Source organism: Molossus molossus, unplaced genomic scaffold (assembly GCF_014108415.1).
Source record: "Molossus molossus isolate mMolMol1 unplaced genomic scaffold, mMolMol1.p scaffold_m16_p_4, whole genome shotgun sequence".
Lineage (NCBI taxonomy): Eukaryota > Metazoa > Chordata > Mammalia > Chiroptera > Molossidae > Molossus > Molossus molossus.
Window position 1 is genome coordinate 17,999,876 of NW_023425377.1, and position 17,767 is coordinate 18,017,642.

At 44.9% G+C, this 17,767-nt stretch overlaps 1 protein-coding gene across 1 annotated transcript in view; it reads right to left on the reverse strand.

Moving 5' to 3' along the window:
• LOC118643505 overlaps window positions 1-14,722 on the reverse strand; it is a 48,708-nt gene extending 33,986 nt beyond the window's left edge. The window contains exons 1-2 of the mRNA XM_036281611.1: window positions 14,680-14,722; window positions 12,639-12,911 (exon numbers count right to left, since the gene is read on the reverse strand). Coding sequence (XP_036137504.1) covers window positions 12,639-12,911; window positions 14,680-14,722 — 316 coding nt within the window. The remainder of the gene's footprint in view (window positions 1-12,638; window positions 12,912-14,679) is intronic.
• Between the last annotated feature and the right edge of the window lie 3,045 nt (window positions 14,723-17,767).

Below are 17,767 nucleotides of genomic sequence, written 5' to 3' on the forward strand. Positions count from 1 at the left end.
TTTCTCAGAATTGTTATGTCAGTGTTGAGCAAATTTTTACTGCACCATTTGACACAAGTATGTATTTGAAAGAACCAAAGAACATGCAATGAAGAACACTTCTTTTTCATTCACATTTCAAGCTTTCCTCCGTAAAGGCAAGTATTACTGGTTTTTTTCTTATCCTGATAGAAATGCTAAGTACATCTATAGGCTTTATTCAATATATACATGCAACGCATACACACATTTAAATTTTCCTATTTTACAATAACAAGGGCATATTTTATGCTCTTCAGTTTTCCAAATCTAACTTGGTCTACTTAATAACAAACAGTTCAGTGATAGTCCCATAAAAGCATACAGAAATATATTTTTAAGTTAGTTTGAAATTGTATGGATACGTGCTATTTACCCTAACCCACTCCTTAGTGATAAATACTGATGCTGTGTCCAGTCATCTCCTGTTACTAATGTTTATTCAAACAAAGAGAATTATCGGAATTGCCATGTACTGGCACTAGGCGGCCAGCAGTAAGATGACAGATTCCTGCCTCTTGGAAACTGTAGCTAAGTGGAGGGTACTACAAACAGATAAGCAAACAGACATGTAACTTCTCATATATATTTTTGGGAGTAAGTTTTATGAAGACAAACGTAAAGCCAGAAGAAGGAACAAGGACAAGGAGGCTCCTGTCTACAGGACCATCAGGAGAGGCCTCTTGGTAGTGGAGAGATTTCAGGAAAAGCAAACAAACAAACAAACAAAAAAACATGAAGAAGCACGAGGACATCTGGGGAGAACACTCCAGTCAGAAGAAACAGTACCAGCATGTGCAAAGGCCCTGAGGTAGGGGCTCATGTTCAAAGGATAGTGTGGCTAGATCAGAGTGAACAAGGGGGAGAGTGTGTGAAAATAAGCTTGGAAGAGCAGGCAGAAGGGTTGCATGTTTGGTTTTATAAGCCACAGTAAAAAAAACAAACAAACAAAAACAAACAAAAAAACACAACTTAGGCATGATACTAATTTTAAGACTAAATTTCAGAGAACTGGGGCATAGAAGTGAGATGATCAGACTTTCACTTTGGGATCACCCCAGCTGCTCCCTAAGGAACACACTGCAGGGGACAAGGATGCAGGGGGAGAAACCAGGGACCTGTGAGTACGACTCTTGCCCGGAGAGCGTGAGGTACAGGTGAGGGAGAAGGTGTCGAGTTGCTGTGTTTGGGACCTATTTGGAAGGGAGAGCTAACAGGACTGGACTGCTGCCCAAGACACAGAGTGCGCAAGGAAAGGCAGGAGTCAAGGAGAATGCCAAGCTTCCGGTGTGAGCAGCGAGGGGAACGGTGACCACTCATCAGGATGGGGAACATTAAAATAGCAGGCTCCAGGGCAGGAGGCAGAGTGTGCAGAGGGAAGACAGAGAGCTCAGTTTCATCATGTTTATTTTGAAATGCACAGAGGACATACGGGTGGCATCACAAAGCCACTCAAAATGCATCTGGAGTTCGGGGCAAAGACTGGGCTTAGAGACGAAATGTTTGAGTCTCCTGCGTATGAATATTATTTAAGCCACAGGACTGGAACATGCGTCTTTCACATACGTCCAAGTACACCTCTCATTGGAGCCCTGAGAAACCGAATTCGCTAGATCGAAGCATGTGTGTGTCTGCCTGGGTGTGCATATGTATTGCTATTATAGATGTTATTATTAAAGTCATCTTCCAAAGTCCAGCATCCCTTACATTTAAGTAAAATATTTATCTTTGATGGTTAGAAGATATTTCAATATCAGATAGAAATATCGTTTTGAAACAGTCATATATATATATATATATATATTTGTCCCAGGCACTGTCAGATATATGAGCTCATACATTTCTGACAACATTCTAGGACATCAGTATTATTAAAATTATTTCATAAAGTAAGATGCTGAGGTCCTAAGGGACGAAAGAATGTTCTGAAGGACTCCAAGCCAACACGGTGGTTAGGGTCTGGACTCAAACTCAGGCTCATTCGTCTTTCCATTACACCCAGAATGAGACAGACCTGGGTTTCCCCGAGTAAGAGCCAAGGTATTAGAATGACCATCTAGGTGTGTTTTTAGTGTGACATGCATAAACAGTGCCACCACCTGACCAATCCGGGTTTTCCTTCAGGGCCTCCCAATTCTAGGCTTTTGGAAGACATCACTGAGCAAAAACAGACCCCCAATCTCATGACAGTGGTGTGAGGCAGTGATGGGAGGGACAGATAGAGGAAATGAAAACCATGTTTGAAACTTCCGTCACAGAGAATGAGTGCTATGGGGAAGAGACCAACACAAAGGGAGAGGGAGAGGTGGGGGGGGGAGAGGGGGAGAGGGAGAGAGAGAGAGAGAGAGAGAGAGAGAGAGAGGAAAAAGGAGGAGGAGGAGGGGGAGGGGAAGCGGGGTGCGAGGAGAAAAGGAGGTACTCAGTGCTGTGGGTTGGGGAACAGAGCAGGTTCCAATCTCTAAAGCATGGCAAGGCTGTCCTCATGGAGACGGTAATGTGTATCTGAGCAAAGACCTGAAGAAGTCTTGAGAGTCGCTGAGGATTTGGCTCAATGACTAAACATGGTCCTTGATGTTGCAAGTTGAGAACCAGAAAAGAATGTGTACGCTATACACCCCTGAATAGGAAATATAATTTCGAACACCCGACTGCAAATGGAATAGTGTAATTTTCACATGCAAAGGACACTGCATCCGCCCATCGTGTCCTTGCCTGTGGCCAGCTTTTTGAGCAGGAGCGACAGAGCCTTTTCAACTAACCAGCCACCCTGTGTTGTACGAGGTCCGTGCTGCTTAAATCCCCCTGGATGATTCTGCCTAGAACCAGATAATGATAATCACAGGCAAGCCACGGCAGCTCCTCTGTGACTTGGGGACCAAGCTGTGTAATAAAATAATAAGCATGACTCAAACAATTAAGATCAGAGAATGAGACACAAAGCTTGAAGGGAGCTCGGACAATGCAAAGTTCAAGTCACTATTGAACAGTTGAGAAAGCCAGGTTCAAGGGGGCGAAGTGACTTAACCAAGGTCGCGGAGGAAATCAGAGACGAGACCACCGTCAGCCAAACTGAAAACCAGTATGTTCCCCACAAATTCCAGGCTTCAGTCTTTTCACCGTAAACCCCTATCAGACACCCCTTCCATCGGCCACCACACACATGCCTTCCGAACAATACCCAAAGGCAAATCACAACCAAACTACCCGTTTCCTGACACGAAGACAGGACACGAAACTGATGACACACACGTGGGCAATGGTTACTATGTGCCAGAAAACCCTTCCCAATGCTTTACTGGACTCGTGTAATCTTCACACATATGTAATCATGAGAGAAGTATGATTGACAGTAGAGGACACAGAGAGGTTAAGTAACCTACCCAAACCCACACAGTTTGTTAAATTTAGAATTTGAACCCAGAGTGGCCGGCTGAAAAATCTGTCCTCTCAATTCTTGTGTTACATCTTCTAGATATATAGATATATGTGTATACTTGGTCAGAACAGTATAATTACTCATTTAAAAATGTTTTTGTAGCCTCTTTAGATAGAATTTCTCAACATGGGTATTCGTTTTAAGTCAGTTTATTAAATAAGTGTTGAAAAACTACTGAATTTAAACCAGGTTGCATGTTCCTTTAAGTGGATGCCTTTTTTCCCAGGTAATAAACCATCTTTGGTGTGTCTCTAAAACCCATAAGCTTTTACACCACCATGAAAAACAGCTGCAACAAATTAGATGCATCCTTTTATAGTGATTCAATAGTTCTATAAAATTAGCATCGATCCAGTCGATTCTCCCTTGACAATTGTGTTTGGTAAGGATCTTTACCTTTTAGCTAAGCTCTCAAATACTTGCAAAGAAATTTGCCTTCTACAAGGAAATGCTCCTCATCTCATTTTTAGTACTGTTATGTTTTTTATTTTTTTTTATCCTCACCTGAGGACATTCCCTCCATTTTTTGTTCAGATAGAGTGGGAGGGAGAGAGACAGAGAAACATTGACGTGAAAGGGACACGTTGAGTGGCTGCCACCCACACGATCCAACCAGGGCCGGGGACAAACTGCAACCGAGACACATGCCCACAGCGGGAACCGAACCCGGGTCTCTCAGGACCGCAGGCCAACGCTCTAACCGCTAAGCCAAACCGGCCAGGGCTATTTTTTTTTTTTTTTTTACATCAATGTGTCCAGAAACAAGCGTGATAATAATAATACCGAAGAATTATTATACAGCTTGCTAAGCATGTGGCTTGCCTTCACATATGTGTGTGGGTTTATATGTACATATGTATATATGTCTATGTAGGAATAACTTACTTTCAGTGAAATACACAGATATTAACCATCCAGCTCACGATTTACAAATCTGTACACCTGTGTGAACGATGTTCAATCAAGACAGGGGATATTTTCATCACCCTAGGAATGCCCTGTCCTAATCAACCCCCACCCCTAGAGGCAGTGACTATTCTGGATTCTATCACATTGAAATGTTTTAGTCCTACGCACAATTGCATGATGGGATTATTCCAAGAAATGTCTAGCGCCAACACCTGTGTTCTTGGCCACCATGTGGCCTTTCTGCATATTTTCTCAATATACACTGAGCCCATCTTAACTCTGTCCTCTGAGAGATTCTGGTCATAATGCCCTAGCTTCTCTCTAATGCATTTACAATGGTACTGTATGTACCACCCTTGAAAGAATAAAAAGTAAATAAAAATGGTCACTCAGATCATTTTATACATTCTGAGGTTCAGACAAGAGACCCCAATGAGAGCTTACTGAGGTAAACACCTACAGATGAGGACGATGGGGGTCAATGACCAGGACACAGCCCCTCAAAGGCACAGGAGCTGGCCACATCCCACCTACTGCTGCGCTATGCGAAACTGGACCAGGGATGCTCGCCTTCAGCTTTTTCCTGATCATCTAGATTTGTAGGTAGTATCTCAGTATGTTTAAATACTTTGTAACTAAATCAATCACAAAGTCGCACTGTGAACCAAACCGAGCCTACGGGCCAGTCTACCGATGGCCAGCTGTGACTGGCTGTTGGCATCCCTGGCCTGCAAAACACCAGGACTAGCTCCTTCAATGACAGAATTGAGGCCACAGACCTTCGGCGATCATGGCCAACTTTAGGAGTTCACATGGTAGAAGTAACACAGTCTAGACTCAGGTCTATGTCCAACACTCCTGATCACTGAGACAAGCAGACAACCTCAGTAAACAAATACTAACAAAGCAAAACAGGAAAAAAAAAAAAAAAACCTGGCAAAAGGGAGATAAAATGGAATAAAAAATATAGAGAGAAAGAGCTAGAAGGAGTATAGAAGAAGACCGATGGTAGAAGGTAAGAACAGGGAGGAAAAGAACCCAGTGAGGTATGCCTTCCTGGCCGTCTCTAGGCTTGAAGCAGTCTGTTTTCACTGAACATGCCATGCCCAGGACCACATGCGCAGTCTGAGTTATGAGAATGAGGTGGTACTGAATGATTTTCTTGGACCAAGGGGCTGACCCTGATATTTACTTACTTGAGTTCAATGAGAGCAGCTTCACTGGCCAAATACTTCGACCCCAGCAAGTAACCGCAGGGTTTCCAGGAATTCAGAAATGTATTATTTGAAAGGCAGGGTGTTCACAAGAGAGTCTGATTTTATCACCCTGGCCAGGGAAAGAGGTTCAAACGGGGAGAGTGTCTAATCCCTGGCAATATAGTCTTTATCAGGGAACTGTGCTTACTCTAATAGGTACCAGCGCATTATCGGCCGTAAGAGGAATAAAGCCATTGCTTCCACGTCCACCCACGCGCTGGGGCTCCATTAGGACAACCAGCAGCAGAGATTTCCAGGCAAAGCAATCTCCCAGGATTTATACACTCTGTGAACCGTGGTGACACATTCCTCTGCCAGCCCTGCAGATCTGTCTGAAAGGCAGGCCAGGGGCCACCGCTTACATGGCTTCCTTTATATAAGGTGGCTCAAACTTGGCAATGGGAATTTGAAGCAAGAGTGAAGAGGATCACCTTCCTGGGGGGCAGGAAAGGGGAGAGAAGAGGACGGTGGAAGCTGCAGAGAAATTCGGGCAACACAAGAAAAAGGCAACCTGGATGAGGCAGTGCAAAACATTCTCTCCTCTGCCCGGCCGGTGTGCTCAGTGGTTGAGCATCAACCCATGGACCCAGAGGTCGCTGGTTTGATCCCCGGTCAGGGCACATGCCCAGGTTGTGGGCCAAATCCTACATGTAGGAGGTGGCCAATCGATGTTCTCTCTCATTGATGTTTCGATCTCGCTCTCCTTCACTCTCCCTTCTCTCTCTAAAATCAGTAAAGAAAAAATAAATAAATAAAACATTCTCTCCTCTGATGACTGTCTCCTCATTTTGCCTTATCTGCCTCTTCTGTTCTTTGCCTCATGCCATCTCAGTTACTAAAAGTGTAGAAAACTGAAGTATTTAAGCTCTTACTGTGTGCAAGGCAGTGTGCCAAGTGTGTTACAAGTACAATCTCACAACACACTCTGAGGTACATATCATCATGTCCATTTTCCAGATGATGTAACTGTGGCACAGGGAGATGAGGTAACTTGCCCAAGGTCACACAGCCAGGATCACAGTCCAGGTCTGTCTGCCTCAGAGCCTGGGCTCAGCTCACAGAATCATCACTCTCTCTACAAGATTATTCTGTTCTTCTTTCTTGCTCTGCTTTCTCCCTGACCATCACCCTCTTCCCGTGAGGTCAACAGATGGATGATGTCTCATTCATGGAACATGTACTGGTCAGATGGCTGGAACTGAGTTCAGAGAACTACATTTTTCTCAGGAGGAGGTTAACTGGGATGTGTTCAGAGAAGAGCAAAGAAAAAGATGAGGGTAGATAAAAGAATTCAAGATGCCCAGCCTTGGGAAAGAAAAACTAAGACATTGGTAAAGAAATGGAAGAGCTTCAGAATTACAAAAACCGTAACTTGCAAGAAATAGAAAACACTTTCGAGGCACCTGATTCCATTTCACAGATGGGAAAACTAAGATCCAGCTTTTATGGGAGTCAAGACCTATCCCAATATTCCTGACCACCTTTACCTTCGTTCCCTTTGCTTCATCTCCTCTGCACCAAGTACCACTACCACTTCAAATGTGGCTTAAGAGACTATGACAATGGCTATGAGTTTCAAAGAGACTATGACAATGGCTATGAGTTTCAAAGAGACTATGACAATGGCTATGAGTTTCAAAGAGACTATGACAATGGCTATGAGTTTCAAAGAAAGGACAGAGATGCAAATTTGGCCCGATCCGATCGGAGGAGGCTGGATTTGAGAAACACCACCACGAGCTGCCTCACACGGTAGGGAAGGTCTCTGCATCACATCTGGCTGGCATCTTTAGCAATGCTATACATGGCCAGCCTGCAGTGAATAATAATTCAGCCAGGACCGTGTTACACAAACTCAGTGCTGTGGACCGGTGTCTGGCGGCTTTCAAGGGAGTTCTCAAGGAACTTTTGAAAATACAAGGATTCCCCAGTTCTTATCTCAGGAAATCCGAATCAGGAGGTTTTGAGACACCAAGGGACCAGGTAATTTCTGAGCAGATTCCTTTAGCATGTGACCTTCTCTCGCATGGCTTCAGCTATCATCAAGCCAACGCAGGTAACATGAAGTCGCAGCCGACTCAGAGTCCTGGAACTGCCTGCGTTTCTCAGGCCGGTTAATGTATCTCTTCTGGGGTCAGAGTCCACTTCTTGAAGATGGAAGAAATGCCTTGTTTTCAACAGCACATACAACCCTCGCAAATATACACCCCACTCTGGGCCACCTAATGTCTCATTCATAACATTTCTAGAATAGGAAAAACCATGGAGACAGAAAGCAGGTCAGTGGTTACCTGGGGCTGGGAGCGTGGACAAGAACTGGCTTAACGAGCCGGGGGAAGTGTTCTAAACCTGGATGTTGCACAGCTGTATGAATGTACTAAGTAAAGACTATTGTATTCTTACAGGTGAATTCCACGGTGTGTCAGTTATACCTAATAAAGCTGGAAAAAAAAAATAAAGGACAAGAAAATGGAAGAAACAGATATTAGAGCAGTGTTTTTCAAATGTATTTGTTTATCCTTTTTTTTTTTTAATAGTAAATATGTGCGGCCAAAACTCTCCACGCCCATCCCAGAGACATCCTCCCTGCTCTTCACTGCCCTTAGAACACTGGATGCTCATTATTAGGCAGAAAGCCCTGGATCTGAATTGTGGGATCCACCCTGACTGATGTGGCTCAGCGGTTAGAGCATCAGCCTGTGGACCAGGGAGTCCCGGGTTTGATTCTGGCCAAGGGCACCTATGTCAGTTGTGGTTCATCCCCAGCCCCGGTCGGGGTCGTGCAGGTGGCAACCAATCAATGTGTCTCTCTCGCATCGATCTCTCTCTCTCTCTCTCTCTCTCTCTCTCCCCCTCCCCCTTTCTCCCACTCTGTCTGAAGATAAATGTAAAATATTCTTGGATGAGGATAAGAAAGAAAGAAAGAAAGAAAGAAAGAAAGAAAGAAAGAAAGAATAAATTTGTGGGCTCCCACTCACACCTAGAAGGAGAAACATACTTGTCCTGAAGGTCTCATGGTGATACTATTCCATGGGGCCAGTGGGCACGTGACCAGTTCTGGGACACTAGGAAAAGTCTACATGGAGGGTGTGTGTGATCCCTCCGTGACCACAGGAGCCAAGGTTCATGGGGGGAAATATTTACCACCTTCATGTCCTGCAGCCATGGCCGGACTTAAACGGGGCGCACAGATAAGCATGGAGAGTTGAGCTGGCCTGATGGTGGAGCAGAAAGGAAGTTTTGGTCCTTGGGGACACTGCTTAACTTCTGCTCCTGTGCTGGGTGCGGTCCTGGGTGTCAAGGAGTAGCCTAAACCTACATGTGCAAAAAGAACGCCTCAGGCAGCTAGAGTTCGGTGAGCGGCGTTGTGTTACTTGCAGTCAAATGTAATCTGCACTGACACAGCATTGACACTCTTTTCAAGTGAAGTCTCTTGCAAAAACCCAATATATGAACCAAATAAAAGTGGCTGGGCTACATTACAAACACAGATGGGTGCTTCTCCCCAGATTCCTGCAGGGGTCCTCCTCGCAACCAGGACTGGCCATGACCGGCATCATTTAAGTCACCAGGAATCCTCAGATCTTCATAGGGATTGAAGAGTTCTCGACCAGATTTGTTCTTGTGTCTCTGCTTTTTACATGTTTATTTTATTTATGCAAATTCTGATCTAGAAAATGTAGATCTGATTCATGGCCACACAGTTTTGGTGTCTGAGTTTGTGTTCACTCTGTGCCCATGTTGACAAGTGATTCCACTCAGTCACGGGCAATGAGAAAGGAACAGAGTGTGCTGTAACACAAAATGGCACACTCCTGTAGGTACAGGTCTAAGGATGTGGGAGAAAGGGAACCCGACTGCACTGTTGGTGGGGTTACAGATTGGTGCAGCCACTGTGGAAAGCGGTATGGAGTTACCTCAAAATATTAAAAATGGAACTGCCTTATGACCCAGCAATTCTGCTTCTGGAAATATATCCAAAGAAATCTGAAACATTGATTCGAAAGAATATATGTACCCTTATGTTCATTGCAGCATTATTACAATAGCGAAAATATGGAAGCATCCCAAGTACCCACCAGTAAATGAGTGGATTAAAAACAAAACTGTGTTACATTTACACCATGGAATATTACTGGGCCATTAACAAGAAGGAAATCTTACACTTTGGGACAACATGGGTGGACCTGGAGAACATTATGCTAAGTGAAATAAGCCAGTCGGAAAAAGACAAGCACCATATGATTTCACTCATATGTGGAATCTAATAAAATAAATTAACAAACAAAATAGAAACAGACTCATATGGACACAGAACAGACTGAAAGCTATCAGGAGGGAGGGGGATTATAAGGTTGTGCAAAAAAGTTGAAGGGACTACACAAAAAAACAAAGCAAAACAACAACAACAAACCTCATAGACACAGGAAACAGCATGGTGATTTCCAGAGGGGGAGGGGGCGGGGGAGGGGGTGGAAGAATGTATAGGGGTGGTAAATGGTGATGGAAGGAGACTTGACTTGGGGTGAACACACAGTACAATGTACAGATGATGTATTACAAAATTTACACCTGAAAGCTATATACTTTTATTCACCAATGTCACTTCAGTAAATTCAATTTTAAAAAATATAAATAAATAAATCACAGTATTATAAATGATGACATCAACAGAGGAGGAATAGATCTTTTTTCCAGTGCAGAGGGTTTGCTATGTTACTCAAACGCAAAGAATTCTGAACTACAGGATAGCCAAATCCCTTCCAGATGGTGAAACCCATGATTCCAGGAACCTCCTTCTGTTATGAAACAAATATTAAACACTTTCACCAACAACGTGCTACATGCCACTGGAGGTGGTTTTTAAAATAAAATACAAAGTTAACCAAACTCCTTAACACAAGGCATCCGCAACATTTCACATCCCCTTCCAGAAGTTTGTCTTAACCCTGAAGGGTCCGCAAGCAGAGCCTTGAACAAGCCCTGCTCCCTGCGAGCATCCGCCCACCGGCTGTTCCCTTCATGCGACACCCCCAGCAGGAATATCACTGGGCGGAATGAACGTGGGTCACAAACGAGGTCTTAAGAGCCTGGTCCCTCTTTGCTTAGGAAATCTGAAACCTTGGACGATGCCAATCTTACAAAAGGTGCACAGATCCCCTCCCTCCACCCTCAATGCCCAGTTTGTGGCCCCTCCCCTCTCCTCGCTGCCTACACCTCTGCCCTGGATTTCTTCCCCAACCTCCACTCCATTTCTTTCTTTTCAAATGTCAAGGGAGCCTGAGCCCCACCCCACCCCCCATAGTTCTAAAAGGGGTAACTACAGAGTTTCTCCCAAGTTTTAGGCGCTGCCCCATGGTGCTATTTCACGCCTGCTGGCTCAAGGCTCACGCACACTAAATTTAGCCGAGGGTGGCACTGCAGCTCACTGGCAGTGGGCTTGGCTTCAGTTCACATCGGTTCCTAAGTGCTCTTGGCATTTTGCTCACCCAGTAGGCACTTAAGAAAAACACTATAATCACTGCCTATTCTGACGTCTAACTGCGTCCCTTTCTCGGTCCGTGTCCTGTAGCCTGCCAGCCCACCCCATCCCAACCCAACACAAAGACGAGGTGGATGAAGATTAGTGTGTCATCATCTCTTAGAATAAGAAATCCAGCTGCCCCATTCCCTCCTCCAAGTGCAGAGCTCATGGAGACAATAAAATGCCTGGCTGAAAATCAAATTCCACCAACAGGACACAACATCTTCCCTCTCGTCCTAGGCTGTCCCCGCAGAAAGACGGGAAAACCCAGCCCCCAACTCTTGATTTACACATCAATCTTACTCTGTACTATTCTCTACTTGTTCCGAGATTTTAGAACTGAAGTAAACACACACCTGTTTTTGGAGAGGTGCACCTACTAGTCTCCTGCTGTTCAAGACGTATCCAAGAACCCATGCATGTTTTCCCAACCAGACTCTTGGCCAAAGCCCCTTTGGAAAACTCTCTAGATGTCACCAACTATTCCGCCAGGAATCACAAGTTGTAGTGAAATTTAGTCTACTTCTTTCTCAGCTGAACCAGTTTCTTCAACGCAATTCCATTATTTTTTATATTTTATAATTGCTAAGCATAGAATAAGGTACAGCTTTCCTCAGGGAGTAGAAATTTATATTGCATTACAGCTGATATATGTGAGAAAGATTATTTAAAATTAGATGTTTTTTTTTCAAAATTCACTCTTCAGTGAGGTGTAAAATAAAATCAACTGATCAATAAAATAAAATTCACACCCTTATGTCTATCTTTAACAATGATTTTGAGTGAATTTCTGTTACTCATTATCTATAGTTCATAAAATATAGAAGTATTTTTTAGAGTAAAACTAAAACTGCCAGTGATGTCTTCCACTCCCCCCTCCCCCCAATTAAAAATTATTATAGAAACAATTACAAATGTTGATCCTGCCTATTTCTAGGCAAGCACTTCGCTGGGCTCCTTTAACGACCCTCACAACCTCATGTCAGAATAAAAGATGCCAGGAACTCATGGGCACATCCTGCTCCTGCAAGTGTCATCCCAAACAGAAACTTCCAACTCGAATTCCCTCCTGAAATGAGAGCCATTTTCTGCTAAAACACACTCCTCCCGAAACGCTCCAGAAGCAAAGAACGCAGGCAGTTTCATTTAAACTGATCTTTCCTGCCAATGCACTGTCTTTGCTCCCAGAAAAGTTCCCGAAAGTGGGAGCCGGGTGACAGTACGCGAACTCACATACTTTTCTTTCTCCAGGTCCTGCTGCCAAGCTAACTGCTCGCTTGCAGAAGTGTCCCTGCCCCGCGGAAAGTCAGACCTTGAAGGGGGCGGGGAAGAAGAGATTACAAGTCCCCCCAGTGTTTCAGGGATGGGGCTGTAACTTACACGCGCGCACACACTCACGCACGCACGCAGGAACCCTGGAAAGTCGAGGAAGTGCAAACAGACAGCAGGCTCAGGGAGTGGGGGGAAGCGTGGACAGCAGGGGAGCAGCCCCTACCTCGTCTGCTTCCCGAAGCCGCGGAGGGCGCGGGTCCGAGCGAGCCAGGCTGTGCAGGCGGCGGCCTGCGGAGTGTGAGCAGGCCCAGCCCGCGCTCAGAAGCCGCCCCAGTCAGATTTTCCAGCTGCGGAACTGCAGCCAAGTCCCTGCCCATGCCTGAAGAATTTCCTGAACAGCATTCCCGTTCTTTTTCTGACTGCTTTGAAACCGTACTCTGTCTCCGCTTCAATCCGGCTTTGTCAGGCCCAGCCCCAGCTACTGGGCTGTCTCCAGCTATCAATGGGAAACACATGTGGGAGCGCGGACGGCCCCCTGCAACAGCGCCCGCGGCTGCCGGGCTCCAGTCCCGCCACAAAGGAGCTGCTTCCAGAACCGGTCCCAGGGCTCAGCCCTCGTCCCGGCTCTGCTCTGCGGGCTAGATGCCGGACATAAGGAAGTTGTCGCTTTCTGTCACTCACTCCTGGCTGACCCTCAGCCCCCTGGTCCCCCCAGCCCTGACCACAAGCCTAGGGCAGCTGAGAGGTGTGAATCCTAATGTGATCATGTGATCTCCCTACCTGCGTGGACTCAGTCTTCCCTCGCAATGTCAGCTGCTGGGGGGGGGGGGAGTGGAGGGGGGGCGCTGTTTAGGATTTGCAGACCGGTTCAGCACTGAGAGCTTGCCTTCACCCTGATGCGTGCGCGCAACTAAAGATAATGCAATTGCTTTTTAGGCACTTCTGTGGCTCTCTGCACTGTAACTGTGCTGGTCCCCAAATGCACCATGTTACAGGCTGTTGCCCTGTGTGCTATGATGACAGGAAAGAGGAAGGAGAAAAGAATGCACCTTTAATCATAATGTGTGCTAATTCTGTGCTCCTGTGATTATTTCTGGATGCCACTCCACCAAGATGTCCTGTGTCCATTGTGCTGGCTTCTGTGGTCTACCTCTGACATGTCCTTTTTCCATGAAACAAGAGGAAATCTCTAGAGCTATGAAGAGGCCACCCCTTCTCCTTTTTCCATGCTGAAAACTTAGTATCTAAAGAGCCAAAGCTAAGTTGTCAAGGTAACACTGTAAAAAAGAGGTGATTTAAAGAGAGTCTCATCTGTTTTGAGTTTTTTCTTTCCGTAATAATGTTTTACTTTCTGAAATTACACCCCCATTAGCAACTTATTTTAAAGAACTTTCTTGGCAGATTGTACAAGTGTTGTGTGTTCCCGAGGGGCTGCTGCAGATAAAAGGATTTGGTGAGGTCTTGAGTTTAGAATCCAATCGCAATGGGCACTTTCAGCAGGACTCAATGTCTGTGTGTGTGTGCGTGTGTGTGTGTGTGTGAAGGGACCATGTGCACCTCTAAGGTCAGGATGCAATTATAGAATCAGAGAACTTCAGAGTTGGAAGAACCCCAGAGACCATCCAATCCAAATTGTTTCTACCCTTCATGCTAACAGAGGAAAACAGAGGCCCAGACAGATTAGATGACTCGTCCAGAATTGCAAAGACAATGAATACCAGGGCTGAGGCTAGAAAACCGAATCTGGGCTAATTTTCTGTGAGCTTTCTTTATGCCAGCAGCATTTGGGAGAGATGGTATCAGGTAACCTTCACAAGGGTAGGCTTGTAATTAGTTGGCCTGGGACTAATCTTAGCTCTGTCTGTGAATCCCAGTCAACTTGCTTAACTCTCTGGACCTCAGGATCCTTATTTGCAAAATGTGGGCAACAACAGGATCTAACTCATGGAATTGTTAAGGGTTTGGAGACAATCCATGCAGAGTGTTTACTACACTGCCTATAAATAAGTTTCCATTTAGTTTTCTTTTAATGCAGCAAAAAAAAGACCCCTTCTCTTACCTAAAAGCTAAACTGTACCCTTCCATCTAGCTTGAGCTCCTAGAATAAACTACTCGATGGGCTAGTTTTCTGCCACCTTCACTAACAGGGGCATCACCGGAGACACAGGCAGTGTCCTAAGGCCTCAGAGGAACATTAAGCCGAGTGCACAGGTACACTTTCCATTTATTCCCCAAACAACACTGAAGCCTGACTCAAGACTCACTCTCAGGGAAGGGAAAGAGCCGCCGAACCTGCGTGGGGTACATGCTCCCGAACAAAGTGCTATTTGCAGAAAACTGGACTCTCTCTCCAAACCTTAAGAGCTCAAGGTCACCATTCCAAAAATAGGAGGCCATTCACAACTGCAGTCCCCATGTTTGGTAACTGCGACCTCCTAAACCAACAACAACATTAAATCCTATACATGGAGGAAGAAATCTTACTGAGAAAATAGCTGCTACGTATCCTGATGAATCATATTTCTCCCTGGGGTTCCAGAGACCTCGTCTTAGAGTCAATAGCAGCACGTGGGTGAAGAACCTCTCACTACTTATCAATCATATTGGGTGCGTCTAGCTACTTTTTGGAGAAAGAAATGAGGAAGAATAGTTCATTTTGAATGGTTTACAAATGTCTTAGCAATCCATTAAAAAAAAAGCAAAAAAAAAAAAAAAAACCCACAGACACACAACTGAAAAAAAAACCAAGCTGAGACTCATTCAAAAGCAGAACAGTGGTGATAGAATCTGAAAGATGCCTCCTTGGCATCCCCCCAAATCTTTGCCACATGGCTCAGTCAGTGTGGATGTCTGACACCCAGCTTCAATACTACTAGCTGGAAAATCCAAAAAATTTACTTAACTTTCCTAATATTATGAAAAATCGTCCAGAACATGAAAAAAAAAAATACCAAAAGTTCACCGTGTTCTTTGAAAGGCTCACGTGACAACTGTTTTAACTGCCATTCAAGTCCTGCTTAAGGGAGATGCGCTACATTCAAGCCACTGTTCACTACTGAATAAAGACCCCACATTTAGTCAAGTTACACGTTACCGTGGAGACTTCTGTGTGTTAAAGATACCAACGATTTCTCTCCCGAAGAAAAATAAGAATCCCACACGGATGGTGTGTGGCACTATAAGACATAAACCAGTTTTGTATCTACTCTAGCAGTCACGTGCTAACATTCCTGTATCAATGCACCTAAAACAGGGAGGTCCTCAGACACTCTGGGACCGACTTGACCCTACAGCTGGTTCCGTCACTGATCAGTGAGTCAAATCAAGTCTTTAATTTTTTCACTTTATTTTCACTTTATAAATGTAGGAGCAATGCTGTCACTTTTCAAAATTATGGCTTGATACTCTTTCCTTTTTCTCATCTGAGTAATAAGTGCTACAAGCCTGTGAGAGATGATGCACTATAAAGCACTTAGCAAAGTGTACAGCTCAGTCTTAGCAAATGCTCAGAGTGTGGAGCACCGATATGATTTTATACTATTATATTTGGTGTTCAGTTTTGTAAAGGACTTTAGAGACCACTGGGCTCGATCACTCATCAGACTCCTTCCTATCACACCTTTTAATCCTTGCCTTTGATTCTGAACACCCTGTATGATGACCATCCTACTGGAATTCTTCCACAGATGTTAACCTCTTTGCTTTTCAGAGATTTCTACTTTTAATGTTCTAAAATTAGTCAATGAAATATATCTCCCTATAACACACACAGATTCCAATCATGAAGTTCAGTTAAAAATTCTGACTTTAAGGATCAAATGAATGAGAACACATCCTTCTAAACTAGAACAGGAGCTCCGTGAGGACAAGGGTTTTCCTCTGCACCACCTCCTGCAATATTTCCAGTGTCTAGGACTGCTCTGCAGTCGGCCCCCATATTTACCATTTGAATAAATAACCATCTTCCACCTCCTTAAAAACAGGAGTCCTAACTCACCCTTTTAAAGAACTATTTTGACTTACAGTTTAAAGATATCTGGTACTATTGGGTCATTCCTCCTCATCATGGTCTAGATTCCTTTTATCATCTGGTTTGCCTTGTTCTAGGAATGTTTCAGTTTAGCCAATTTCCTTGTAAAATTTGGTGCTGAGAGGTGAACACACTTTTCAAGTGTGCTGGGTCTAATTCAGGGACTAGAGGGACAACTGCCTCTCTCAATGAGGCAATATACTTCTATTAATGCAGTTCTAGATAAGATCAGTTTTGGGGAAAGTAACCCTGAGTTATACTGAGAAGCCAGCTTGGGGTGCCTCAATCATCAGCGATCTCATTAAGCTACATCTCCATGGCCTACATCTCTGACTATCGAGCCTGGCTCTATGTTCGAATCTACAGAGAACCTGAAAGGTGATCAGAGCCAGGGGCCTTCCCCAGAGATTATGATTCTATTGGACTGAAATAGGAACCGGATCACAGCATTTTATTTTGAGCCCCACTCCTTCCCCAGTGATTTTAATATGAGCCAGGCTTAGGAATCACTAAGTTACGGTGATAACCGAACTTTTAAAACATGAACCTGGCCGTGTCACTCTGTGAACTAAAATACTTCAGTGGCTTCCCACTCCTGAACAGGAAGGACCGCCACCCTCACTGTGACTTCACAGCCCTGGCTTGGTCTGGTCCCTTGTCACCGCTTCCGTCTCAACGCTGCCACTCTCCCTTGGTCCAGGTCTCCGAAGAAGTCATGCACCTTCCACCTGAGAACCTCCAAACAGCCACGCCCCTCCTGGGAGGATTCTCCTTTTCCTGGAAGTTACCCTCACTCTCAGGTTTGCATCCACCAACTGCTCTTCAGCCCTCACAGTTATACTCCATTCTCTCTTCCTCGAGGAATCAGTTACCCCTGAACGCCAGAACCACAGTCCTGTTACCTGTGCCCAAAGACTAGTCTATCTCATAGATGTAAATATATATATAATAGAGAGAGATATATTTTTCAATCCTCATCCAAGGATATTTTTCCATTTATCTTCAGACAGAGTGGGAGGGAGGGAGGAAGAAAAGGGTGGAGGGGTGGAGAGAGAGAGAAACATAGATGTGAGAGAGACACATCAATTGGTTGCCTCCTGCACAACCCCGACTGGGGCCAGGGACCACACTGCAACCGAGGTACATGCCCTTGACCAGAATCGAACCCGTGACTCTGGTCTACGGGCTGATGCGCTAACCTCTGAGCAAAACCAGCCAGGGCTCTATTTAATTGCAGTTTCATTTGATTCACATCAGCCTTGTCCCATAGAAAAGGGGCAGTTTCCTGGAGGGCAGAAACCAGGCGGGCTTCGCACCGTGAC